Source organism: Bombus flavifrons, chromosome 6, assembly GCF_040668555.2.
Source record: "Bombus flavifrons isolate JBK064 chromosome 6, iyBomFlav1_principal, whole genome shotgun sequence".
NCBI classification, from domain to species: domain Eukaryota; kingdom Metazoa; phylum Arthropoda; class Insecta; order Hymenoptera; family Apidae; genus Bombus; species Bombus flavifrons.
The window spans coordinates 5,822,834-5,850,363 of record NC_138447.1 but is presented as its reverse complement, the minus strand read 5'-3'; the positions used below and the strand labels follow the sequence as shown (position 1 = coordinate 5,850,363).

The following is a 27,530-nucleotide window of genomic DNA, read 5'->3' as shown; positions in this document are numbered from 1 at the left end:
CTTTATACCATATTTAGTGTAAGAGCAGTTAAGGTACGTTATACTTTCAGAATAATAACGGTATATTATCCACAATTAAAATGTGTATCGAATCATTTTAAAGGATAAAAGTAGATATATTAACGGTATATTATCCACAATTAAAATGTGTATCGAATCATTTTAAAGGATAAAAGTAGATAGATGTTATGGAGACTTTCATCGACGATGACGGTATTAAATTATTTTTTTAATTAAAATCATTGTCATCATCTCATCATTGTCTCATGATAAATAATTAACACACGAGAAGAGGAACGTAATTATTAGAACATTAAAACGTAATTATGCTTGTTATTATAATATTACATGTTAACTCATTGTGTCTTTTTCCCCGCAATTAACTCAATGAGAAAAAGAAGGGAGGAGAAAGGGCAGAATAACAGAATGCGTATTTGTAATGTAAAATATATTTCATCTAGTATCGCGACGATAATAGTGGAACGACGCCACACGATTGGAATTATCATCTCAAAATTATTAGTATCATCGGTAGTTAATCGTGCCTCTTGCCAAATCGCATATAATCATAATCTTCGAATTGTTCCCTTTTCTCGAATTTCATATGACCATAATCGTCAAACTGTTGTCGTTTACTTACGAAATCTACGAAATCATCATGGTCAACAAGCAGATTTTCTATATTATACATGAGCAAAAAAGTGATTTTGTTTTTTTTTATTTCCCTCGCGATTTCTCACATTTTTGACAAACTTGATATTTTTGAGTCGTGCTACTTTCGAAGTAAGGACGCGATATATGTAGCTTTCAAGTCGTATGTTACATCAAAGCGAAGTACAAAAAGTTCAAAGATCATCGTAGAAAAGGAGATACAATCTCTAGACTGTATTTCTATATTTTCTAAAATGACATCGACACGTTTCGTGTCACGGCTACCATACGGTCTCTCGTACACATTCAACTTTTAATTGGAACCACGTATTAACGTTTTCAACGTCTGTAAAAAAAATTGCTAACATATACTATCGACGGTGTACCATTTATGTACTTGGGCTAAAAGAAAATGACAAAATGGCATGGAAAATGTTGATGGTCCGCCACGTACATCCATCGGTGCCCATGCCAGTATATTACATCGAAGAAGAATTTACAACTAATTTAAAATTCATTTTAGGAAAAGGTATCCGTGTATTCGTTTTATTCGTATACGAATTAGTCTTTATAAAGCTATTTACATACGATTTCCATATGATATTCAATGTTAATTATTATATATGTCGGAGATGAAAGGAAAGCCGAAGCCGTTCCTTGGAAATTTTGGGAACATCCTCTAGTACTCTAGCCTAGATTTTGTCATAGCTGTAATTGTTCGAGATTTGTGATAGCGAGATTGGGTTCGAGGTGACAATTAGTCGCCGAACGTAGCCACGGTCACGGGATGGACGTTTTGCCTAACGGAGGTCTGGAGTGGTTGTATGGGTTTTCCGAGAAGTGTGGTTGTGGCGGCATGCGGTCCTAGCCACGTGTGATGTTGCCTCGGAGGTGCTGATACAATGGGACATACATTGTATTAATAATCAAACTCCAGGCAGAAACTGCCTAGCAACGGCGTTTGGAACTTTCTCGATGCTTCCAACGAGTTTGCCTAGCAACGGCGTTTGGAACCATCTCGATGCTTCCAAACGAGTATAGAAAACAAATGCAAGCGTACAGCGAGAAAAATCTCCACGAGGCTGGCATTCTTGCGATTGCCTTGGAGAGTGACACATCGAGCATTTTCAACAATCGTATTTCTGTGCCTAAGATCAGTTTACGCTTAGTAAAGAGTTATCCGTTGACCGTGGATTCGTTTGAACCTAAAAATATTGTTAATAGCGTTCATTAAACTTATTATTCGTAAATCACACTATTCATTAAACTTACTATTCGTTAAACTTATTATTCATTAGACTTATTATTTGTTAGACTTATTATTCGTTCAACTTATTATTCACTAACTTTATTATTCGTTAAGCTTATTATTCACTAGACTTATTATTTGTTAATCTTTGTAGTAGACTTGTATATACGTGTAAATAGAATCTCGGCTGTGTAAAACAATGGCTAATTCACGTGAAGAGTTGTTACGCGCCCAAAATTCTAACCATAACCCGACATATATGTCGGAGATGAAAGAACACCGGAGCTTTTGGAATTTTGGGAAAATCCCGTAACATTGTAATCTAGATTCTACCATAGCTGTAATTAAACAATTGTAGTCATCCAGTCCGATTGTAATTGTTCGAAACATGTGATCCAGCCGCGTGGTGCTTGGCTGTTAATTGGCTTATGGAGGACAACCCTCTACAAGGCAGTGCGTTATACTCTGCCTTAAATGCAGCTTTAAAGGGTTCTGCAGCACATTGGCTTACGCGAGCGATGGAAAACGAAGAGATGACCTGGCCAACTGTTCAGAAACGATTCGTTGCGCATTTCGGTGGCCAAGAGACAACGTCCTCATCGCTGATGAAGATATCCAGGGAACCACTAGGGGAGAACGAATCCTCCGGAGCATATTGCAATCGTATCCATTCTCTCCTGGAGACGAGGTAGTGACATTCTACGAGGGCCGAAATACTTATCGCCACTGCCCTCTACCTAACAAGTTTACACGACCAACGTTTTAAACGATTGGTTCTCACGAGTGACATCAAGACGGAAGATCAACTTTGGAACGAGACGAGACCCTTCTGTTACGAGGAGGAGCCGACATCTTCGCCAGGAAATCCACCAGCGGACCCCGGAACTAAAAGAAGCAGGTCATCAGACCTCCGGCCCAAGTGCTACCACTGTGGGATCCGCGGGCATAAAGCGACGGAGTGTCGCAAGAGAATGCGGAGCGAAAAGCAGGGGAATGCACGACGCCGGGAAGGAAGCCGATCAGCTACACCGTCCAAGGTGATTTGCTTCAAGTGCCGCGCGGAGGGCCATATTGCACCTGATTGTCCGCTACTGCAAGGCAGAAAACCCGTCTCCAAGAACGAACTCCTGCGTGGTGGAGTCTCCAACGGGTAGTCTAAGTCATCTGGGTGAGTCGTTCCCATTTTACTTCGATTCTGGAGCCGAATGCTCATTAATTAAAGAATCCGTAGCCTCGAAATTCTCCGGTAAAAGAACGATCGATATAGTAGTAATGCGAGGAATCGGGAATACTTGCGTTAAAAGTACGTCTCAGATTTTGTCCATTGTACGTATTAACGGTTTTACATTGGAGATAACCTTTCACGTCCTTGCCGAAAGTTATTTAAAGTATGATATTATGATTGGTCGCGAAATTTTAAGCCAAGGATTCGATGTAAATATTACGCACAATAGCCTCGATATTTGCAAAACGGAGATAGTCAATGTTTGCAATAAAACCGCCGAAAATGATATCGATCTTAATGAAGTAGGCACTGAGGTATTTGGTAATGATAAAAGCCGATTGATTTCTATTCTCCAAAATTTTAAACATTCATTTATTACGGGTTTCCCGCGTACTCGTGTAAATACGGACCAGTTAGAAATTCGATTAATTGATCCCAACATCACCGTACAAAGAAGTTCTTATAGATTTAGCGAGGAAGAGCGGAGAATAGTGCGAGAGAGAATCAGCGAACGTTAAATAAAAATTCGGTTTCGAGCGTTAAATAAAAATACGGTCGCGGATCGGTATCCCCTACCCCTTATCGCGGATCAAATCGCGAGATTGCAAAAGGCGAGATACTTCATTAGCCTGGACATGGCCAGCGGGTTTCATCAAATTCCCATTCATCCTAATTCGACGGAGTATACAGCGTTCGTTACACCCGACGGACAATACGAGTACATAACGATGCCGTTCGGATTGAAAAATGCACTGTCGGTTTTTCAGAGGGCCATTCTCAATACCTTAGGCGAGCTCGCGTATTCATACGTTGTTGTTTACTTGGATGATGTCCTAATTATTGCCAACTCGATAGATCAAGTCCTAGAAAGATTGAACACCGTATTAGATACCCTCGTAAAAGGCGGATTCTCTTTTAACTTTTCAAAATGTTCTTTTCTAAAGACATCGGTACTCTATTTGGGATATGTAATTCATGACGGAGAAGTTCGTCCCAACCCGGGTAAAATACACGCCTTGAGTTCTTTGCCTGCGCCAACGACCGTCACACAGCTCAGGCAATTCATACGTTTAGCCTCTTACTTCCGAAAATTCGTCCCTAAATTCTCACAGATAATGAAACCCTTGTATACACTTACTTCCGGTAATAAAAACATAACTTGGACGGATAGACATGAAAAAATAAGGCAAAAGGTAATCTCCGTCCTGACCGACGTGTCGGTCGGTGTTAATGATATTCGACTCCAATTATCCGATAGAACTATATACCGACGCTAGTTCTGAGGGATATGGGGCTATTTTAATGCATAAGGTTGAAGGTAAAAATAGAGTAGTGGAATATTACAGCAAAAGAACTAGTCCTGCGGAATCTAGGTATAATTCCTATGAACTAGAGACGTTAGCAGTTGTAAACGCCGTTAAACACTTTCGCCACTATCTGCATGGACGAGAATTTTTTGTCGTCATCGACTGTAATTCCTTGAAGGCATCTAGTAATAAGGTACACTTAAATGACAGGGTTCATAGGTGGTGGGCTTACCTACAAACTTTTACCTTTGACATTATGTATCGGGAAGGTAAACGAATGGCCCACGTAGATTTCTTTTCGCGAAATCACGTAGACTTGGATCACCGTACGATCAACAAAGTTACAGAGAAAGAAATCAATCTGACCGAAATCTCCGAAGATTGGCTATTAGCGGAACAACGTCGCGATCCCCAAATTACAGAAATCGCCAATAAATTGCAAAACGATGAGCTCGCGGACGATATCGCGAATACGTACGAACTACGATCCGGTACCCTTTATCGTAAAATACAAAGAAAAGGCAGGACTTTCTGCTTGCCCATTGGTCCCGAGAGGTTTTAGGTGGTCCGTTATCAATCATGTGCATCAGTCAATTATGCACTTAGGTTGGGATAAGACGCTCGAGAAGCTGTACGAGTATTACTAGTTCGAAGGAATGGCGAAATATGTTCGTAAATTTGTAGAGAACCGTCATGCTTGTCAAGTTTCTAAGGCGAGTTCGGGTAAAATACAAGCCAAACTACATCCCATACCTAAGACCAGCATACCCTGGCATACGGTTCACACAGACATGACAGGCAAGTTAAGCGGCAAGAGTGACTCGAAAGAATACGTCATTGTTTTGGTCGACGCTTTTACAAAATTCGTATACCTGCATCATATCCGTAAACTAGATTCCCTTAACATTAAAGCACTTATGTCCGCTATATTTTTATTCGGCAGTCTCTGCCGGGTAATAGCGGACCAAGGAAGATGTTTTACGGGCAAAGAATTTCAAGATTTTTGTCAAACTAAACACATAAATCTCCACCTAATAGCGACCGGTGCTAGTAGAGCTAACGGGCAGGTAGAGCGTATTATGGGTACCCTGAAGAACAACCGCAGAAACGACCGGGCGATTATGGCAATACGCGATTGGCGAAATACAATTGGCCTTGAATTGTACCACTAATCGTGTGACTAAGTCGAGTCCTTTAGAATTACTAATCGGCAAAACAGCAAGGCCCTACGGCTTATCGTTACCTGACAATATTGAGGAAAGAGAAGTAGATATCTCCGATGTAAGACAGCAGGCAATAGAGAATATAGAGAATAGCGCTAAATATGATAAAGACAGATTCGACAAAACGAAAGCTAAAGTAGTTAGGTTTAATCCCGGCGATTTCGTATTACGCGAAATCGAGGAAAGAAACCAAACTAAGTTAGATCCAAAATTTAAGGGTCCATTTCTGATAATAGAAATTTTGGAAGGAGATAGGTATATTTTAAAAACCTTAGACGGCAAACGATCATATAAAGACAGTTATGATAGATCGAGAAAAATGCCAGATAGTTGCGTTCCTGCTGAGTTGGACATCTGCAGTGACGACAATAACAGTGACCACGACGGCATGAGTACCCCGATCTCGGAAGATCAATAGCACTATGCCTATAACACCTGGCGGAGTGAGTTTGCACGCGTTTCGGGGCGATAATGTGATAAGGCTCAGTGAGACGTGTGATGTAGTTCACAACGCTCTCGGGGCGACAATGTAATAAAGCTCAATGAGACCGTGGAACGAAGCTCTATGTGCTCGTACGATCTAGAAAAACGAGATTCATTTGGGTACGTACACCAAGATATAACATTTTACCAAATGTCCTACGGGACAAATTGTAAAATTTAAATAAATAAATAGAAAAAGAAAAAAGAAATTTGGGTACGAAATCGAGAATGGTCCGTCATGCCGACTGATAACCCACAGGATGCAACTAGCACTTTGAATACTAATTATAACGTTACTAATTTTTGTTCTCTTTTATTTCTTCTATTGTCAAACCTCCGAACGAAATTTTGTTGTTGCACTGGACCCTTGACTTATTTGGACATTTAGCTAAATTGTAAATAATGTTAGTTGTATCGAGTCTAATGTTAGAAAAAAGAACTCAATATTTTAGCTACACCCAAGGACGTGTGATTGTCAGAATGGCCGTGTCGGAGATGAAAGAACACCGGAGTCTTCCCTTTGAAATTTTGAGAAAATCCCGTAACATTGTAATCTAGAATCTACCATAGCTATAATTAAACAATTGTAGTCATCCAGCCCGATTGTAATTGTTCGAGATTTGTGATAATGAGGCGACAGTCGTCGAACGTAGCCGCGGTTAAGGGATGAACGTTTTGTCTAACAACAGACTTAAATTCTGTGAGAACGTACATCTATCATCCCGTTGACCGCGGATTCGTTATTGAACCTGAGGCTATTGTCACTAGCGTCGCGAGTGCCTAATCGCCGTGATTAATTGTCAAGACTGTAACAACCCCATTATTGTAATAAACTACACCTGTGTGTACCGCATCAATGGCTAATTCCCGTGAAGATTCATTTGACGCCCACAACCCTATTCCCAGTGTTAACCCGACATATATAATGTTTTTAATTAAACGTATAACGAATTGAGTAAGCTTTATACCCACCCTTGTAGCAAGTTCGGCGGCTGTTTCACATTTGGCATAAAATAACCAAATGACCAGCATCATGCAAATTGGAGCAAAAGTTATATTTATGTCTAGAAAACGTTAGAATTCGATCGGTTAAAATGTTCGATCAAAATTACTACGATACGTTACGATTAAATACGATTAATATTCCGAACGACAAAATTATATTATTGGACGCAAGCACACGGGATTAACGATTCACGTTACCGCAAGGAAAGATGGGCCGAGGTTAGCTGTTGTTCACCTGTACGATAGAGGTCCGAAAATCGGCGGAAGAGTTTGCACGTGGCTTTATACAACAGTCGCTCAATCATTCTCGGTATCCCGGGGCAACGTTGAGGAGCTATCTGAATTTTAATTCACGTAGCTGTAGTTTGATAAAGAATTTTCTTGGCCGCGCAGACATCTCCTGTGTCAAACGTTCAATATTCCACGGCGGTATCCGAAGATTGGCAGTTGGAATAACCGTATTACCGTTTTACCATCTTAACTTTTCTCTCTGTTGAACAGCGTAGGCCGTTTCATCTAGCCCCTTAACTCGAACTTAGTAACTAAATGAAACTGTGAATAACGCAATACATTACGTTTGCCTCTTTCAACGAGTTTCCGCATAACGTACAACAATTTTCGTTTTATTGAATTTTCAATCATTCAAATTAATCCACGATAAAGCGAAGGTATATAAGAATATAGTATAGGAATGCGAAGATACGAAACACGATTGCGTGCAAATAAAAAGATATATGCGTGTGCTTTTGAGTGTAGCTGACCAATTCATAAGAAGATCCGTTTCCCTTGATAACTGAGTCGATGAATTGCGAGTCGATGATTCAACTTGCTTTACAGTATTGTTAATTGCGTACCTTCGGTAAATATTTATAGATTCGTAAGAGTTTTCAATTTTCCATTTTTCCATTTTTCCATTCTGTCCTATTGGATTATCGTAATTAAATAAATGTTAACGATATCAAGATTCACGAGGACTTGAACCAAGCGATGTGTGCTTTACACGTATATGAAAGACACCTTTTCGTGAAATATTGTCACTGCCGATATTACGTGCAAAGTGATATTAAACGCACTTACCTTGTGAAATCGTTTACATACGCGATCGTTTCTCATGTTAAAATATGCGTGTAATAAGACACGAACACTACTTTCGATAACGGTACCAAGTTTTACCTATTTGCTATAATTACTTTACCGAATTTGAACAATGTACTGGAAAAACTATTTATTATTCACGATATTGACATAATTTTATTCGGTTAATCAGATCAGATATACTACGCAACAACGCGACTAATCACGTACGTATAAGAAAAAATGTTTGTTTAACTTCTATTCACTTTTACATAGCGATACTTTTAAATTCGATGTAAAATGTTGGCAATAACAGCTTTTAAATACTATTATACGTATATCAAATTTCATTCAGTCGTTTCATAAAAATTATTATACGAATCACCTCCACGTTAATCCATCGATGTCTGTTATCTAAGACAGTTGGCGCGATTAACTTTACAGATACATACATCCTTTCGCTTACTACGGAGCTTGTGACCACAGTATGGGCGGAATTTGTATAAGCCACACAGGCAACGAAGCTAGAAACAAAATTTCACGTAACTTTGTACGAAGTCACGGTCATGGATTATGACAGCTCTTCGATGGCTTCGGTATTTCTAGTGCTTCGAAGGTACCCTATAAATCAAACCGTTGTCTCTTCAAAAATCCAATCGTTTCCTATCTTCTCACCTAAATTTATCGTTCGTTATCCATCGTTCGTCGTACGGCATTTGGTTGCCGCCTTTAATAAAGACGGTCGCGCGTAGTACGTGCGATTACCATCGTTTCAAGTGCTCCGCAATAGTGATAATGTCCGAGGATGTTAGTGTAACGATTCAAAAGGGTCTGTCGGAATGGTGGAACGAAGAAACCGAGTATATTTTTCAACGAATCGAGCGATGGGCTGCGTACGCAAGAGGTTACAACCGGTTGAGGTCACAAAGACTATCAAGAGGTCGTATGACTATGCAAGGAGGACAGGAGCCACGCTGGAGTATTTCCTCCAACAAGCTGATCATCGACGATTGCTCCTGGAGTCCGCGTTTTCATAGCTTGAAAAAGTCACGACGAAGATCTCGGCCGGAGGAAACCAAGATCAATTGCTGCGCAACTCTCAATTACCAATCAAACAGCAATTTGGACAGCTCTTGTCTGGAAACCTATAGATACGACCATAGTATTTACTTCAAGACGATTGGCGACATTAAAAATGACAAGAAACAGGTTAATGTTACCACGAACGGAGAAGAAGATGGGATTTCTGTTAGCAGCGAGGAGCTGGTCGAATGGCACGTTAATACAGTGTCAGGATTTATCGCCAGTCAGCTATTCGAAGATACGTTCGCCAATCACGATAAAGAAAATGCCTTGGATTCTACAAGAAATTCTCATCAGGATGCCAACAGGCAACTTGACTCTGTCGCATGGTTCAACGTGGATTTGTCGAAGCTCGATTTAGACGAAGATGACATCACCGTGACGGTTACCAATCAGCTAAATAATGAAAACGGTTTGACAATTTTTGAGAACGAAGAGCAAACGAATAATAATTACATTCAGGACGAAGAAACCGTCGTGAAAACGAACTTGAACAATCGAACGCAATTAAGCTGCGTGGGCCAAGATGAAAACAACGCGAAGGAAATGCAGCCCGAGGAAGGAACCAAGAAGTTTCTTGACGTTCGAAGAACGAAAAGATCATACAGAACGGTTAAACAACAACCAGTTGTAGGTGATAACGAAGTGGTTTGGCCTAGTGTATTATTAAATTACACTAAAAACATCAGCCCCTCCAATTCGCCGCATCATTACAATGAACCACGAAAATAAATTAGAAGACAAATTTCCACGACGCGATGCATTTGATTTTACGTTTCAACAATAACGTTGACAAACGTTTCAACAATAAATGCACGTAAAATTATCTGTATAACATCGTTCCGCTCTATTAGAATACATCCTTTTTGTATCAAACTCTTCAAATCAAAATCATAATTTTATCAACCATATTCCTCGTAAATGTATGATGGAAAATAAATTACATTTGTCTCGTATACAAATCATTATGTTATAATCCGTCGCTAACGCAGTTATCGAATCAGTTTGATATGTGCTTTGTGTTTTTTCTATCAATGAATAGAGAGTTCTTAATGACGAAAAGATGGAAAATTTGATTCGACCAAGTACGTTACATACGACGATTCCGGTGTACCATTATTTCAGAGTTTAGTAGTTTTATTAATCTCGTCGATGCGTTTAGTTTTCATGCCCATTTATACATCAAAATACGATACGTATCGCAAATACTATCCGCACCGGGTAAACATGCAACTTTTTTACAAAAATAAAGTTACCACATTCCATCCTCAGCGAATTCTTCATTGTTTTTCATCTTTCGACTGTCGACAGAAACCTCTTTTAAGCAATATTCCTTCAATCTTGATGATACTTGTGCACACAACGTTGAATAGAAATAATACTATGCGGAAAGATATGAAACTAAACTTTAGTTAAGCGCATTTGCATTTATCGAGTGTACAAAGTTATTTTTCTTGAAAACAAAGCATCGCAACAAATTCTTGTGTAAAGTTTATTTTAGACTTTCGATCGATTTTTTCATCGATAATTATGTCTTTTCTTAATATCTATTATCAACAACAACAACAACAATAATAATAAAAGATTATCTAAGTAAAAGAAGGATTCGATTGTAGGAACGACTCATATTATATCATATTGTATTAGTGGCAAAAGTATTTAGTCAGTCTACAGGTTCGGGCGCATATTTACGAACATGAAATTAAGAACCACAAATTAAGAGAACCAGAAAGTGTATACAATGGCAAATACATCGTAGATTGAACAAAATCTTGGTTTCTTCTTCTCTCTCTCTCTCTCCCCCCCCACCCATCTCCCTATAGATATAAATACGCACGGGCCTATGAACTAACCTGGTACTACAGACAAAAGAAAAGCTATCGGTTGACAGAATAATTATCATAAAACGGGTAATTACAAATGACGCAGCTGTTGCAAGAGCTAGAAAAATATATTCCAACAACGTATCTTATTGTAGCATTATATTAAAAAAAAATTATAGCTTAATATAAACTTGTTTCCTATAATAATTTGGTGGTTACAGAGCTTAGTTTGTAATTGGGATTTTAATCGCGACTACCACAATAAAAGCATCGTTCCATAATATACAATTAAAACAATGTCCATATTCTTTTATTCGCATTTATTCTGCATTATCTTCGATCACGATACGTAAAGTGGTGAAGATGGAGAAAGTATTGGACAGATACTGAAATATTATCAACTTATTAATCATAATGTTATTCTTAATTAATTCATTCGTATAACAATTAAAGAGATTGCAGCTACATCTTCGTTTTATGACAATTTGATTAAGAGAAAAACCTATACACACGCATACACACTATGTTCTGACTAACTCATCAATGCACAGCCTAAATTCCTCAACATAGAAACATGAAATCTGGAGGATATGCTTCTTCCACAGCATAAACCACTCATTAAAAAGCGATTATTTCAAAATCGTGTCCTAAGGGAATGGAACGAGGTAAATGTGTTTTTACAGACTTTTCGATGTCTCCTAGGTCGAATGAGATTCCGACTTAAGTATAGCTTAGAAACGTTACTTATACAAATACATGGAGGCGTAATTCAAAATTTTGCCTTACTCAACAGATGTCAGTTATAGGACTGTACTTTTTCACCTACAACATTCCTCTCTAACACACAGATGCCATTTAAAAATCTGTAAAAGTGTTTCAACGGTTCTCAGAAAATTCACCCCTAAGCAGGTAGAAAGGACGTAAAAGAGAAGAGTGATATATCTTCCCCGGTAGAGTACGTTTCTCTGGTGGTCCCCTAATAGTTTTTTTTTTTTTTTAGAAGGTAATCCATATCTTTGCAAAAATAAAGCTAAGACACTAAAAGACGTTAAATAAAAAAAAAAAAAAAAGAGAAGAGAACAAGAAAAAAAGTGAAAAAGGAAGAAGGGAAGAGAATACCACTAGGTAGAGAAAAATAATCCTTTAGAAAATATCAGTCTAATATTAGTCACCGTGACCTACCGACCGTCTGTGCGTTGCTCGTGTTTCCGTGATCGTCAAAGACTCGCTGGTTATCACGACCAAGTGCGTACGCGCTCGTATACTTCAACGACACCAGTAGTCGTCAGCAATTGATCGACAATGCGTGATAAATTGGTGTTTCAGTTATCTTTCTGTACTTCAGAATCAGTCGTCTTAAGAACCTTTAGGAATATTCGACAACTTCTAAGAATATTTCACTGCATTAAATAGATTATCGTGTAACTGAAAATTTGTGTAAATTGTTTGCGTTACAAACGACACCGACTCTACATTGACTGCAAAAGCTTGAAATTTATATATTGAAAAAAGGATTATTTTTCACTTTTACGTGCATTCGCTCCTTTCTCTTTTTATTTGCACGTCAGTTTCATTTTTTTTTCTCAATTTTAAGGCATACCTTACTCGATTTGGATAGTTACAGGAAGAAAATACAGATAGCTGTATTTTTGGGATGCTGCTTGTGTATATGTATATAGTATGTACACTTGCTTGTGTTTTGTTTAAGTGAAACTGGCACGGTACTGCGCGAGGGAATGGTTACCAACAAAATGTTTTAACATCGTTGTCTGGTTTAAAGCGAAACATCGTATGGTGGAAAAAATTTTTTTGTAGATCGAGTAGGGTGCAAGAACAACTTAATTTCTTTAGATAAAACCATACATTTTGTCATACATTAATCGAACCATTTTGGCATTCCCTACGAAAAAGTAACAATCTATTTATGTCGAAAAACTATCAGTTTAGCAGATATTATAACTTTAATTTGTCAAATATGTCTGGGTGTTTAGTTTCAGTAGTACACTATAAAGTTATACGTTGCTTTATGTTATTTTATGATATGGATTTATAATTTTATAATCTATGATATCTGTTATTTATAATGGGTAATTTATATGACTTTATATAACAATTTCATATTTTTCCATTTACTCCGAAATCACGAAAACTACGTTTTAGAACTTGCTACTAAGTAGAAGATCATTTTTCCTTTTCTTTTTTTTCTCTTATAAATTGGAACAATACGTATGTGTAACTAATAATATGTACAAAATGGAGCTAGTTTGAAATTGCTGCAATTCCTTCCAATCGATATTTGGTCCTTACCGAACAAAAATAACGCAAAGAAAGCTCTGGTATTATGCAACTCACAGAGAGAGTTATTGGTTCCTGACATTCCAGCATAGTCAATAGATTTTTTTGCATTTCTAACTTCTGCTTGTACCATATTATGTCGTATGCACTCCGTGAGACATATATGCTCTAAAGCATAGGAAGGATTAGTGGTATTTAAAGAAACATATCTTATAGATTATACACGGAAAGAGGTAGTAATATGAAATGAGAGAAACGAAACGAAACAGGCAATTATTTGGGAAATCACTACAGCATCTCGTCGCAGCAATAACAAGCAGTTATAATTTACAATACATCGTTGTTCTTTTACCTTTTTAACGTCTGCATCGTCAATCGCTAGCAATTATGAAAGCAATATTCGCTTGTTAAATATCTTTTTGCACATCGAAACGTTTCATAAATATAATCAGAGTTTCATCGATAAAAGTGGTCATATTACTACCTCTTTCCTTACACTTAAACAATAGAACCTGGTTTACCATATCTTTCATGTAATCGGCTGACCACGCGTATACGTAAATCTCCGTAAGTACAGTGAGGCATACAGTTACGAACTGTATTTTCACCATTGGCGGTACATCCTAGACGTAAGCTATTTAGTGAATTCGTCGTACAAAATATTACAAGCTTCACTTACCACGAGCAATATAATACCACATAAAGTCAGAGCAGACGTGCTTACTCCTATAGCGTAAAGCACTATGAAACGAAAATTATCCACCACTTCTTTTGCGTATCTAGAAAAAAAGAACTCGCGATAAACATGAACGCTCCGTTTCGTCCACGCGTCGTAAAACCTCACTCTTACCTTCTCAAATGTAATTGTTTCTCAACGCAAACGATCAGCGTACGAACGTCTGCAGTCCTTTTTAATTCCATGGCCAAACACTGGAATCTCGCGGCGGTGAACCAAAATAGAAGCGATCCAAACATACTTAGGCATATATGTGCAACGCATTGATAGCTGAGGATAGACTGCTGCATGTATATGATAACGTACACTGGCGTATAATTAACGCGAAATGGGTATTCCGCTTCGCTTGGGAAGGATAGCGGCAAGATTGCAGGTCCTATCGAAAAAGCAGTCGCAGCCAGGTATATGCACATAATAGAACTTGCATAAAAGACGCTGCATCGCGCGATATGCTTGGAAAAAATTTCCCTTTCGTATTCTCGCGCTTGTTTAACACAGATTATCATTTCCTCGACTACGTGCTGTAACCCGTTGTTAAAGCGCGTATCTTTTTCAATCAAACGTAAGGTAGAAGCGAATAAAAACTTACTTGCAGAGAATCGTGATTGATCAAGCAGATAATAGACTGAACTATAGTTTGACTCACACCTAAAAATAGGCAGATACATTCGGAAACAATAATTATATCGTCTAGGTGCAGATAAATCGAATATAGCAGAGGCAGGAGAAGCATGCAAGCGCTAATAACGCTACTGATCTGCAAAATTTTGTGAACCAGAATTCGCGTTCCGCTGCTATTGATAGGAAGCGGCCAACAGAAAGTCAAAGCTACGCTAAACCAAATGATGTCGATCACTTTCTCCGGCGTCATTCGTTTCGACATGATTTTAAGAGACTGCGTACTTTGTACGAACGAAATAGAGTTTAATAAAGTTCAACGGAAGGATATTCGTTCAGTTCAAAACATTGCTACGTCGCGTCGAAGACAACTGACCGTTTGCGGACGTTTGAGTCCGTATGAAATTTTATCTTGTACACACGAGCAATTTAATAAATCATATGTGGCGTTACACTTGCGGACAAGGTTGTTGATTTCGCTGCTGGTTTCTTGCACTGCTGGTTGATTCAACGATGACAATTATTGTTTGCATTATACATGGAGGCCGGTTGCGGTAAGGGGCAAACAGGTGCAGAGGGAAGCGATCTCACGCAACAGAGTTAGCGTTCGTGGATATGACGTGTAATAAAACGGTCTGGAACTGGTAGGAAATCACATATTTCTGGATGCGATAAGTTAGATATTCAGTTAGTTATAGGAGAGCTTACTCGCGCCACTTACAAAAGGCGATACTTATGAAATAGCTGAAGAGATAGAGAACGTAATAATTTATAGGATTTTTAGCGATCTGCGTTTCTTCCAAGACTGCCACACTCTCTTACACCGTTATTTATGTATCAGACATACGGATATTTCGAGTTTATCTAGACGTTTAGTCTTATTTATATTAATCTTATATTTGAAAGAACTATTGTAAAGCTGACTATAATGAAACCGAGTAGAACTAAATGCACGTAAGAATCGCAAAAATTTATGGAAAGATTGAAACAGCGATATACGTACATGTAGAGATAAAATACGTAAACTATGTTCTAAGTGCAAGTTCGAGGTGAACAATCGGAACCAACTACGAAGAATTCGTTGTTCGTTAATATTGTAGAAAAAGTGTTGTCGCCGTGATTGCGTACCGCGAAGATGAAACCATTTATCTCAAGGTGATACAGTGGTATATCGGAGAATCGTCCCATATGGACTTGGATTTTTGATAGGAAATAGCAGAGGCGGTGCTCTGTTGGGCCAAATTTTTCAGATAGATGCAGTCTAACGGTAAGAACCGATCCATCGTAAATTGTTCTAAAGTTAAATAGCACCAAACTGCCCGATCCTTCGTCAAAAATAGATCGTCTCTAACATGCGAAAATGTTTCGAGAGACAAATTGTTGTTGCTCTGAGGAGTATTCCTCGCAAGTTCACACTGTCCGTTACAATAACGCAGTACACTCAGATAAGTCAAGATGGTTCGTGTAGGTGCAACGAATTTTATACACTGTTTAACATGACATTTAGTGCCCGTTGTAGTTTCAGAATGATAACATTTTATAATCGAATGATTAATTTTAAAAATAGGCAGATGTTACGGAGCCTTTGGTCAACGACCGTAACGAATAATGCAGGAGAGAACGAACACCGAGGGGGAAATCAATGATATTTCAAGATCAAGAAGATCATCTGGAACGGTTAAATAACAACTACTCCTTTTTCTATCGATGAGAGTTCTTAATGACGAAAAGATGGAAAACATACGACATTCCGTTGTATTATTCATTCAGAGATGATTAGTTTTATTCTTATTTCTGTTTCATTAGTCAATCAAACTATAGATAATAGGATATTGGACAAGTCAAAGGTGAATTTTTCTTTTTAATATTAAATCATCTATTCGCTAACAAGGAAACTACATACGCGTGACACGTTAATTTTGATAAAATTGATTTTATTTACAGATTCGTAATCTCAAACGATCATCTACATTTAGCTGCGTAATCTTCCACTAGAAAGTGTAAATTCTTTCTCATCTAATACATGATCGCAAACTTTCGGACAGTAACCCGCATCGCGTCTCGAAAAAACTACGTGTAATTAAAGTTTTATCTATTCTAAAATAATTTTAATGCAGAAATCACGTTCTGTTTTATTGGTAGAATCTGTTAAAACAGGACGGACGGATGCTACAGAGCGCATGCACGGTTGGTGGGGCTAGCCACGCACGCAAACACGTAAACTCGTGCAATCCTGCTGCAAATCGATCGACTTCTCACTTGTTTCGAGAGTGTAGTGCGTAGTACACTCTGAAAATTGAATCGTAGGACACGACTTCGACTACGAGAATAGAAAATAATTTCAAAATCGATCGACATGACGAAGGATTGGGAAACGGTGGCCACGATGGCTTGCATGAAAGGCCTGCTGATGCTGTTCAACTGTATTTTATGGGTAAGAGGCCGTTTCTTTTGCTGTAATCCACCCTTGACACGTAGACTCGAGAAAACCTTGGAATACCTTTCACCCAACTGTTGCACGATATATTATCGTTTCGATGTCACAGCGTTATTCGAATGTCTTTCCCCATTCAACTCATCCTTATCCCATTCTTTTATCGTCCGTTATTATTACGTAGAAAGGACGTAGAAAGTAAGTTTGAAAGATGATGCAACAGTTTGAAAGTTGTTCGAGTCATTAGGGCACATGGTGATTTTTCTGCGAACAAGAACATTTCAAAGAGAGTTTACCGATGTTTCGTGGAGATCTGGGACAAGTTGATGAGAAATTATCAATAAACATTGAAAATCGATAGGCAAGGATACTTTGCGATAGTTTGAAATTGTTCGACAACGACTGAAAGTATCGGAGCTGTTAAAGATAAAATTACGTTTTATTAGCGTAACAGGAAAAGAGTGTATTCAACGAGTTTAGTATTTACACGATCAAGTTGGCATTTTAGTATAGAATTTGTTTACTTGGTTAAACTTAATATCGTTGAATATTTGTTATTTAGTTGGAAAAATAAACAAAATTTACTGCTTGGCACCAGCGAGATATCATTTGGTTTGTTATCGGTGTGTATACGTTATTCGTGCTATCAACATCCTGTTCTTACGTAGATGAACGTTATCGTCAACCTTATCGTAAGCTTTTTCCCTGACAAATCGTTAATCGTACAACATCTGCTCGAATTAAGCTAAATTAAATGAAACTTATTATTTTACTGAAAATAACAGTTACTATATATGTAAAAAATAAAATACTTGTACGTTGTACCAGTAATAATTGTATTAATTGGCGTGCCAATAATTAATTACTATAATTGTTACTTTAGAGAAAGATAGCAATTTGAATTACAACTCGACTGAACAAGATCCTCTATCTATCGTATAGTGCCATCTTTTTCCATTTGGTTTGATAGTATACATAAGTAAAATTTACGTAAATTATTTGTGTAAATCACTTAGGTATTTGGCATATTGTTACTGTGCATCGGAATTTGGATGCGAATTCAACTTCACGATTACATGGACGTAAGTCCTGAGAACAGCAGGGCAGCTTTATTGGCATTGGCTTGTCTGGGCGGTATTTTGACTTTGACAGCGACGCTCGCTTGCTGTTGCACAACTCGCGGCCATCCAGCCCTCTTATTCCTGGTAAGCGAATTATACTTACTTGCTATTTTGCTATTTACGGGAAATCTCTGTCGCCTTTACCTCCACAAGTTGTGCCACTACTTGCATTTCAAATCGTATGAATAAATCTCTTGATTTCTACTGAACGCGTATCATCGATTCGATTAGAAAATCCGTTGTCCTTAAATACGTTGACTTGTTAAATCTATAATTAATCATATCATTAGCCTTACAGAATGGAATTTCACTTTACAAGCTATTTACTAAAAGATTTGGTTTGCAGTACGGTGCATTCTTAGCTATCGTTGCGTTACTGGAACTTGCGGCTGGTGCATCGATTTATGCTTACCGTACCAATTTAAATGAAAAATTCGACCACGATCTCAATCAAACAATGTCCGCCTATAGGCACGACGAGACCAAGACCATCCACATCGACACTATGCAGTCTACAGTAAGCGAACGTATATTTACTATTTACAAATGCAGAATAACTACAGAACAAATTATTTCTGTTTAATTCTTTATTTTATTCAATATTACTCTCTTACTCTACGTAATTTATATTTATCGGTACTTAAATTACCTACTGAATTTCATTATGTGATATATTATTTTACATAATAGGTATTCTTACAAAAATATATCGTAGAAAACTGCAATTACCTACTATTTGTGTTGCCAAAGGTGTTTAAGTACACAGCTATCAGTGGCACTGATATAACTAATAGAAGCTAATGTACCATTCGTTCAATCAAATCAAACCTAAAACGTATATCACTTCTTCTGAAGAGCAAATTCTATAATTTTAATATTACGTACTATTATATTTGGCAATGGTAGCTAGCGTACTTTTCCTTAACCATTAAAAGCAACGGAGATATTTCGAGTACTAAAATCTCTTACTAATGTATGAGAAACGTGAGAGCCATACGAAACACCGAACAGCTGCCAAGAAATTGGTATATTGTATAGCAAAATAAAGAAAATTATGCGTATAAAAAAGTGCACTTACTAAGAGACTCGTGTGAGCGGCAATATGTATCGCTAAAGGTACAGCGCTCGTTTTATCCTCGTACTATTCAGAGCTGAACCGAACGAAATAAACGGTATTTGGACAGTAAAAGCTAGTAGGTGTAAGTTCTTTTAGACGCGGCACCTTCGTTTCTCCAAGAAATTGAACGTTAAACAATTCGTCTGCACCTCGACGATCCATATTGCCAGCTCCACTATAAACAGACTGAATCGTTGCATAAGTGGCGGACTCTTATTTTAGTTGCAGTGCTGCGGTAACAGAGGTTTCACAGATTGGTCCGATATGTCTCCACCGATGGAAATTCCACTGTCTTGCTGCAAAGTGGCAGAAGATGTGTGTAACGTTAATGACATAAACGACATTTATACTCAGGTAAGATAAAAACGAAAGCGATATAGTAATAAGCGAAAGTTGTATAAAGGGGAAGAATCTAGAAATAACGATTTAGAAATACAAATTACGTTGAGAAAGATTTTGTTCGTGTGCCTCTTCGAACAACACAACCTTGTTGTAACAAAGATATTTACGGATATACTTCGTTTCTTATTACTCATCTTACATTGTCGGACAAAGTAAAAGAGTGCAAAAGTAACGTATCTACACGCACGCATATTATATTATTCTATAACGAAACATTCCATCAGATACGTAGTACGTAATATATGCATACGTATAAGGATTCAGGCACGTTTCTTATAATTTTAAGCTAATCGTAAGAAAGATAAGTTGTTCGAAGCAAAAAGTTACAATAATTCAAATGAAAATTTTCAGGGCTGCTACACTCGTGTGTTACGACTGATAAACGGCAACATCGGCTTGGTTGCAGGAATAGCAGTCGGCGTAGCATTCTTTCCGCTTATAGGGGTCTTCTTAGCCTGTTGCTTAGCTAGCAACATTAATAAAGTCAAGTACGAGCAGGTTGCTTAGAATTTGCGCCGGTTGCAGAAAAGCTCGTTGTGTGGGTAAGAAAAATGCACAACGTTCGAAAGTTGTACAATTACAATTTGTAACAAAATTTCGGAAAGAACGGGACTGTTATTTTTCTTATTACGCTTAAGCGGCGCAAACAACCAAAGTTTTACTACGAAACGATTAAATTCAAATAGGCAAATACGAATCTCTCTTCCGTTTTTTACGACAACTGCTTTCGACACGTTCCATCTTACGCACACCGTTTGAGCTTCTCGCTCCAAGCGAACATGTATCTTGCTATTACTTCTTACGCTTATAAATACAGATACGTTGAAATTCTCAGCGAATCGAATGAAAAGTTCAACGTGGATCTGCACACTACGTAAAACGTGTTAAAGAGCTACACGTCCGATATTTTTCTCAGAATTTAATCATACCCATCCTTCGAAGAAACGGGCAATTGATAATTTTTTACATATTACAAGCGTCTACATGTTATTATTATCCGTACATGTTGTAAAAACCTTTTAAATATCTTTATTGCCATGTTGGATTCTCATAAAATTCTTATAAGAACATGTTAAATAGTTAATGCGCCCTGTGCATAGTTGCACAAGAAAGAAAACACAATCGTAGGAGAAGACGGGAATGAAGAATATCAAATACGATAAAATATGCGCGTTTGCATGAAGAAAGAATTCACATTTCATGAAAAACAGATCCACGATTATCGAGGTTAATTAAAGAAAAAGATACGAGTTCTTCGATGCGTCTAATTAGCGCAAATTTGATTGTTTTTTTTTTCTTTAATTAAGTCGATGAAAATGAACAAGTCGATAACTGCGTCTGATTGATGATCCTAATGTTTCGTTATGCAGTTAATCGCATAATAAATTGCCCGTTCAGTCTTGCAACGATAAGAGCGCACAGAAGAACATACATAATTCCATAAAATAAGCTGAAATATAATCCGACTAGATGGAACAGATCTTATTAATTGTTTAGATCATTGTGTTGAAAAATATTCTATTTAATAAAGCAGAGTAGACAATTCCAGGAAAACCTCAAGTACGATAGCACTTTCGAACAATGTAATTTAAAGGTATTTATATAAGGTAAATGAAACTACATGCATGTATGAAATATCGTGTAAGTATATATCTTTTCAAGTGTATATTTTATGGATATACCTGCATAATCTATACGCTCTTTTGTTATCATCGATAGTACCCCTACTTTTCCCTATTGTTTTATCATTTTGAGTATAACTAATGAATTCATTTATCAAGTATCTTTAACCTTTAAATTAAGGAAATACAAATATAAAAAGCATAAACTAACGTTTGTAGCTCGGTACAGTGTAAAGTTCAGAAATTGTCAGAAAATATTTCGGAATATATTTCATTCGGCGCCAATATTGAACACGTTAAAGACTAGAACGCAAAGTAACGTCCGTTTAATAAGTACAATTACGATCCGAAACATCAGTGTACCATAATGATCGATCGACGAATACATATAGCCAGATATAACTGGCAAGAGAAAGTTCCGTTAATTACAGTAATACGCGAAAGGCTTGAAGATACAACTTCAAATTCTATTTTTATTATTAAACAAGACTCATGTTTACACTAATATTTACCAACTTTTCTTTAGCTTTATACGTCACAGTGTTTATATTTTTAATAAAACCAAACATACTATTTACTACTATCAGTTTAGCGGTACTATTTAATAATAATATTTAGATTTAACGTAATTACTTTGTTCTGCTTGCGATAGTTGTTAGCTTACTCGTTAGTTGCGCGTATCAACTACGTCTAAAATGTTACATCGTTTGGCTAAAATTTCATTATTAATGGTTGATGATTTCCTAAATATAAAAAAGGTGACGCGATTGCCTTGTGATATATGTATGTATGTATGTATGTATGTATGTATGTATGTATGTATGTATGTATGTATGTATGTATGTATGTATGTATGTATGTATGTATGTATGTATGTATGTATGTATGTATGTATATATGTATGCATGTATATGCATATATGTTGGTATATATCTATCTTATAGCGAACATTTACCTCATAACGGTGCTACATTTTGCCGCAAGACACGCGATCATAATTTTACCGTAATTCCATCAGACGAGAATTATTGCCTGTTTCACATGGTATCTTCTCCTTTCGACTACGATGTTATATTATCTTACAGCATTATATTTGCTCGGTATTTGGAGTGCCCATCAGTTTATGACTCGGACAGCACATCTCCCTTTTTTGGGAAAGTCAAATTTTGGGAAAGGCAATTCGGAATTTGACTTTCCTAAAAAAGGGAGATGTGCTGTCCGAATCATAAACTGACGGACACTCCAAATCCCAAACAATATTTAGAGAAGAAACAAACAAGTAACTTAGTTTTCGATAATTGTGATTTCCCATCTTATACAGATATATATACGCATGTACGTGTATACGGATAAAAATATGTTTGAAAAATACTTTTATCATTTTGTATTTTTTCCGTTATCTTTTATTAAGAATTTTATTTCATTCCGATTAATATTTCAGAAAATGGCAGAAACAGTTTGTTTTCAGAGATACATCGATCTTTCTTGTTTTTACAACTTCGCGATATGTGTAATGTATATTTTTATGCGCATACAAATACATATAGAAGTTGTCGCAGAGAATTATTATTCTTGAGAACTACATTGTACCTCATTTACGTCTATACAATATTTAATGGAGAAATTAAGATCGTTCGATTATATGTCACCCCCCCCCACACGCATACACACTATAAACATATATGAAAAACATTCTGTTTTCTAACATTCCATTTCGTTACATAGATTATAGACTATATTTCTAGATGGTCCCGGGAAACTCCTGTTAAGCGTTAGGTAGGATACCGTGGAGTTTTAGTCGGTAAGTCCGACACTACCCCGCCGCTTCCCAGAAGTGCGGTGGAGTGTCAATGACGATTTCCCAACGTATAAAAAAAAAAAAAAGAAAAAAGAAGGAAAAGAAAGAACTATATTTCTAGATATACATATGAACGTAGTACATTGATCTATATTTCGTCACATAAGAAAATAAGAAGACAAATTTTATCATCAATTTTATCATTTTACTTTTTTGTTGAAAGGACACGGCTATGTTTTACGTGCTTTAAAAATAGCTTACTATAGTTTTATCTTTACAATGTTCATATTCGTATTCGTATGTAATTAAACAAAATTCCATGTACGTAGTATACAGATGTTTCTCGTCTAAATGTTTCCGTCTCCTAAAATTTTAAACAAGTTTAGACTAATAAATTAAAGAAATGAATTGTTAACCGAACAAAAGCGATTGTCAATTGTACATTGTTCAATTATACATATACGATAAGACTTATTTGATGTATTGCTTTACAGAAATTTGAAAAATTATTTATGTTAATATACGACATACCGTACGTTTTAAAATGCGCAAGAAATTTGATATACATAAATCTTCTGTTTCTGCACAGGCGCCTTTAAGCACAGGTGCTATTTAAAGCTCAAATTAAACGAACATCGTCGCTCACAAACAGTCACAAACAGATTTCACATATTCATAAACTATTAAATCTTATAAATAACAAAAAACAAAATATACATGTATTTATTATATTCGTATTATATTCAAATATTTCAAAATATATATACACGTACATATTATAATATATGTATAATTATATTTCATTATAATAAATATAGTATTTCAATATATTTAACCCGTCGTCTTTAACCCTTTCGCTTCGAGCGCCGCATATAGGCGGCGACCACGCGACGACTCCTGAGTCCGGCACCCCGTATATCCGGCATCCAAATGATGCATATACAAGTGCTATCTGTAGTCAACAATATATTTTTTCGTTATCGGCAAAACATTTTGATTTCATTGACGTGTTGGGTTAATCATTTCTTAAAGTTACTCATTGTTGAAATCACGCAATATATTTCAAACATCCAAACGATCGTATACTGTTTCATGCTAAAAAATTTATTAAATCCATTGACAGTGAAACGGTATTTCATATACGGTTTTTACAAAAATTATTGTTATTTAAGACTTAGGAAAACGTATATACAGCAACCACGCACACTGTGCGTATTACTGGCGCGCATTTACGTTCAGTGACAGCACTTCGGCGGACTGGACTACCGAAGCGAAAGGGTTAAGCTCGCATACTGGTTCGTTTCTGACTGATTTTAAGTAATTTTTCATTTTTCCCGTATATATATGTAGTAAATATAATATTATATTGATGATTTATTTACGATGAATGGATTGTACAGATGTTGATTAATCACAATAACGTATTATGGTCTAGACAACGCAATCGTTAATTTGTAACTCTTGTCACAACGGATCCAACGCTCTCTCTCTCTCTCTCTCTCTCTCTCTCTCTCTCTCACGCGGACCATACTCTCACGACAACGCTGGCAACACTCTCACTTCTTGATTTGCATTCTCTGACTCCTCAAAATGGTACTGCCTTCGATCTTTTTTGTCTTCTCTCGGAGACGACCCCCCCACTACGCTCGGATCACGCCACCGTTCACGCCTATGATCGCGTATGCACCTTCCGTGTGTATGTGAAAAATAACGGACCGAAGGCGAATCGACGTTTCTGGAACTATACGCTGGTCGCTACATTGTATGCATTTCGCCGGTCCTGTACGACGATCTGTCTGCGGCAATGCATTATACTATCCCGATATCCTTTAGGCCTTTTGTCCACGATACTACATATATACTATAATGGCTCACTCTACTGACTCATTCGCTCGCCGTTTGATTTAAATGATCTTTTTCATTTGTCTTGCATCACAATTTTTTTGCTCTCACAACGTTTTATAACGGTGTTAACAATATACAGACAGGATATATAATCTTTGTTTTTGATACGCCAGTGTCACGTATCAATTGTTGCTTTTCGTTACAATAAATACACCATTACTAGGTGATCTTTTTAACATACCGATCCGTATCCTTATAATTTTTTAGAATCTTCGAGCTCAAAATGTCGCTTCAAAATAGAAAACGAAGAGCAATTTGAGAAACACTATCGCGCTATGAGTGTGAAGATTGTGACGTGGGCCTATGTGTCGTACCGTGCTTTAAAATATATCACACTCAATTGTATTGTTAATTATTAAAGTAGATTATTAACATTAAAGTATATGCATTGTATTTTTAAGAAAAATTATAATTTAATTATCAAAAACTTCGTTCCAATGTGATTGCGTAGAGAATGTAATAAACAATAAGTACTCTTGCGTTTGTAGTACATCGGCGCGCCGGTAGGTGCCACTAGTTGACGCATAAGTAATATGTTGCTTTATATACAGGAAACAAATCGTACCTTACGTACTTCCTTCGGTAGTACATATACTAAAAGTGGAAGGATACAGAGAATTGTTTAGCGTGGCCCCTGCACTGCGCAAAGGTTTGACATGTTTGCAAACTCGTGATGTTCCATTGAAATATGTGTGTGTGTGTGCGTAATATTGTGCGTTACAACCTGAGTTGGCCGGCGCACAGTGACACGCATATAACAGTGTGTGAGTGCGGGTGTGAGTTGTGAGTACTTGCGTGACAGGATCCCTCAACGAAAGAAGAGAAAATGTGTAACTTGGCAAGAAGAAGGGGAGAGGTGACACTAGAAAAGGAGTGAAACACATGTAATTGTTATCTATGAATATCTTGCAAAACACATGCTAAATAAATAAAAAATTTTTTACGTAAAAATTTTTATATAAACTTTTTTTAATAAAATTTTTTTAATGAATTCCTACATATTTATTTCGGCAATTACGATCCATAATTCTCAACACGTAATATGCATTCAGTGTAACAAGAATCTCATATGATAAATAGTTAATGTTTTATTTGAGACAACTTAAGTTTGTGATAGAGGAGGTTATATAGGCATTCCGCCTTTTTGCAATTACGAGGTTTCTCGCAGTGAAAAGTTTATTTCGCGAGTACATCGTACCTCGGCGACTTATATTGGCGTTCCACGCACTCGTACCGTAGAAATAATGATTATAAAAGACTTCGTTCCAATGTGCTTCCGTAGAAAGAACAGCATTGCAGTGCTGTATCGTTTAGGCGTAATTCGCGTCAAACTATGCCATTACAGAGAAACAACCCTGCACAAAATTCAACTGTACCTAAGAGGTTAAGAAAACTAGGCGGAATGCCGCTTAAACGTTCTAAAATTTGTCTCGTACGTTTCATCGGTCGAAATCAACGCAGAAATATAAACTGCATTCATTGCTCGTCTTTTAGAATATACATGACATTATTATTTTAAGTTGATTATTAATTTAGGTTTTAGGTTAGAATATCACACGTATAAGTAAGAATGCAATGAAATTCAAAAGAAGAGTAATCTTTAAAAAACAATCCCTAAAAGTATCTATTTTATAGAGAAAGACGATAAAAAGTTCTCTAATATTTAAAGTATAAATTCGACAGAAAATTTCGGATTTAACGAACAAACCAATAGTAAGGAACTTGATTAATTTTCTTAACTAATTTCACTTGTCTTTCAATTCTTCGATATTTCCTATCAAGTCGAACCCATTCCTATTATTTCGATTCTTATTAAATTCAAGCAAAACCGTTCTATTCTCTGATAAAGTATCGAAACTTTGTCAAAAACTTCTGCTCCTTTCTTTCAAGCTGATTGATAAAAGTAGGCAGATTTCTCTAACGGAGAACCTGGATCAAATTCATTTTACGCTTAGACGTCCGACATTTTATGGTTAGAGGGTCGACACAATCAGTAATTACGGGGGTTAAATTACAGAGAAGCCTTTTGTTCAGGACGGAATTATTTAAGTGAAAGGAATAGAACGTAACGATTAAGTTACGGTCTCTTTTGTTTACTTTACTTCCTCACATTTAAATAATGCAATTAAGAAATAAAATTAGTAACTGATTTCGAAAGAAAAATCGTATTGTTGTCAGTTCACGGTAATAGCGCTCTTGTTGGAAATAATCACTCATGCAGCAAATAACCGCGATCAGTTGAATGAAACAGAAACGACAGAGCATAGAACCGACAGGCAGGCTACAAATATTAAACGGCATGGCAATATCTAAGATCTATCCGTCGATCAGTCGGGTTTAATTAAATCATGTTTTCAGC

General features: G+C 36.9%; 4 protein-coding genes across 4 annotated transcripts; 2 read left to right on the top strand and 2 right to left on the bottom strand.

The window, feature by feature from the left end:
• Positions 1-233: 233 nt before the first annotated feature.
• On the bottom strand, positions 234-7,206 carry Dsk (Drosulfakinin; the record flags this gene model as incomplete). Its single annotated transcript, XM_069115989.1, has 2 exons — positions 234-678; positions 6,927-7,206. Coding segments are annotated over 2 exons (423 nt in total), but the record flags the coding sequence as incomplete, so codon positions are not given.
• A 1,376-nt stretch (positions 7,207-8,582) lies between these two features.
• Positions 8,583-11,070, top strand: LOC138181334 (uncharacterized). Its single transcript, XM_069116081.1, has one exon. The coding sequence runs from the start codon at positions 9,013-9,015 to the stop codon at positions 10,030-10,032; it is 1,020 nt and encodes a 339-aa protein (XP_068972182.1). The 5' UTR covers positions 8,583-9,012; the 3' UTR covers positions 10,033-11,070.
• A 242-nt stretch (positions 11,071-11,312) lies between these two features.
• LOC138181336 (odorant receptor 22c-like) lies at positions 11,313-15,921 on the bottom strand. The gene is made up of 6 exons (XM_069116083.1): positions 14,744-15,921; positions 14,269-14,675; positions 14,098-14,197; positions 13,940-14,041; positions 13,425-13,586; positions 11,313-11,512 (listed from the first exon to the last, which is right to left on the bottom strand). The coding sequence occupies exons 1-6, from the start codon at positions 15,035-15,037 to the stop codon at positions 11,444-11,446; spliced, it is 1,134 nt and encodes a 377-aa protein (XP_068972184.1). The 5' UTR covers positions 15,038-15,921; the 3' UTR covers positions 11,313-11,443.
• Positions 15,922-16,957: 1,036 nt separating this feature from the next.
• LOC138181335 (tetraspanin-7) lies at positions 16,958-21,536 on the top strand. The gene is made up of 6 exons (XM_069116082.1): positions 16,958-17,206; positions 18,223-18,411; positions 18,674-18,844; positions 19,667-19,798; positions 20,198-20,440; positions 20,530-21,536. The coding sequence occupies exons 1-5, from the start codon at positions 17,129-17,131 to the stop codon at positions 20,351-20,353; spliced, it is 726 nt and encodes a 241-aa protein (XP_068972183.1). The 5' UTR covers positions 16,958-17,128; the 3' UTR covers positions 20,354-20,440; positions 20,530-21,536.
• The last annotated feature ends 5,994 nt before the right edge of the window (positions 21,537-27,530 follow it).

Bases quoted from the DNA above. Each gene is read 5' to 3' on its own strand.
- LOC138181334 (XM_069116081.1), top strand. From the start codon at position 9,013: ATGTCCGAGGATGTTAGTGTAACGATTCAAAAGGGTCTGTCGGAATGG.
- LOC138181336 (XM_069116083.1), bottom strand. From the start codon at position 15,037: ATGTCGAAACGAATGACGCCGGAGAAAGTGATCGACATCATTTGGTTT. The intron at 14,198-14,268 runs GTAAGAGTGAGG...CTTTTTTTCTAG, and splicing joins AAACAATTACATTTGAGAAG to ATACGCAAAAGAAGTGGTGG. The intron at 11,513-13,424 runs ACCAAATATCGA...TTGATAATATTT, and splicing joins GTTATTTTTGTTCGGTAAGG to CAGTATCTGTCCAATACTTT.
- LOC138181335 (XM_069116082.1), top strand. From the start codon at position 17,129: ATGACGAAGGATTGGGAAACGGTGGCCACGATGGCTTGCATGAAAGGC. The intron at 17,207-18,222 runs GTAAGAGGCCGT...TAAATCACTTAG, and splicing joins TGTTCAACTGTATTTTATGG to GTATTTGGCATATTGTTACT. The intron at 18,845-19,666 runs GTAAGCGAACGT...CTCTTATTTTAG, and splicing joins TCGACACTATGCAGTCTACA to TTGCAGTGCTGCGGTAACAG.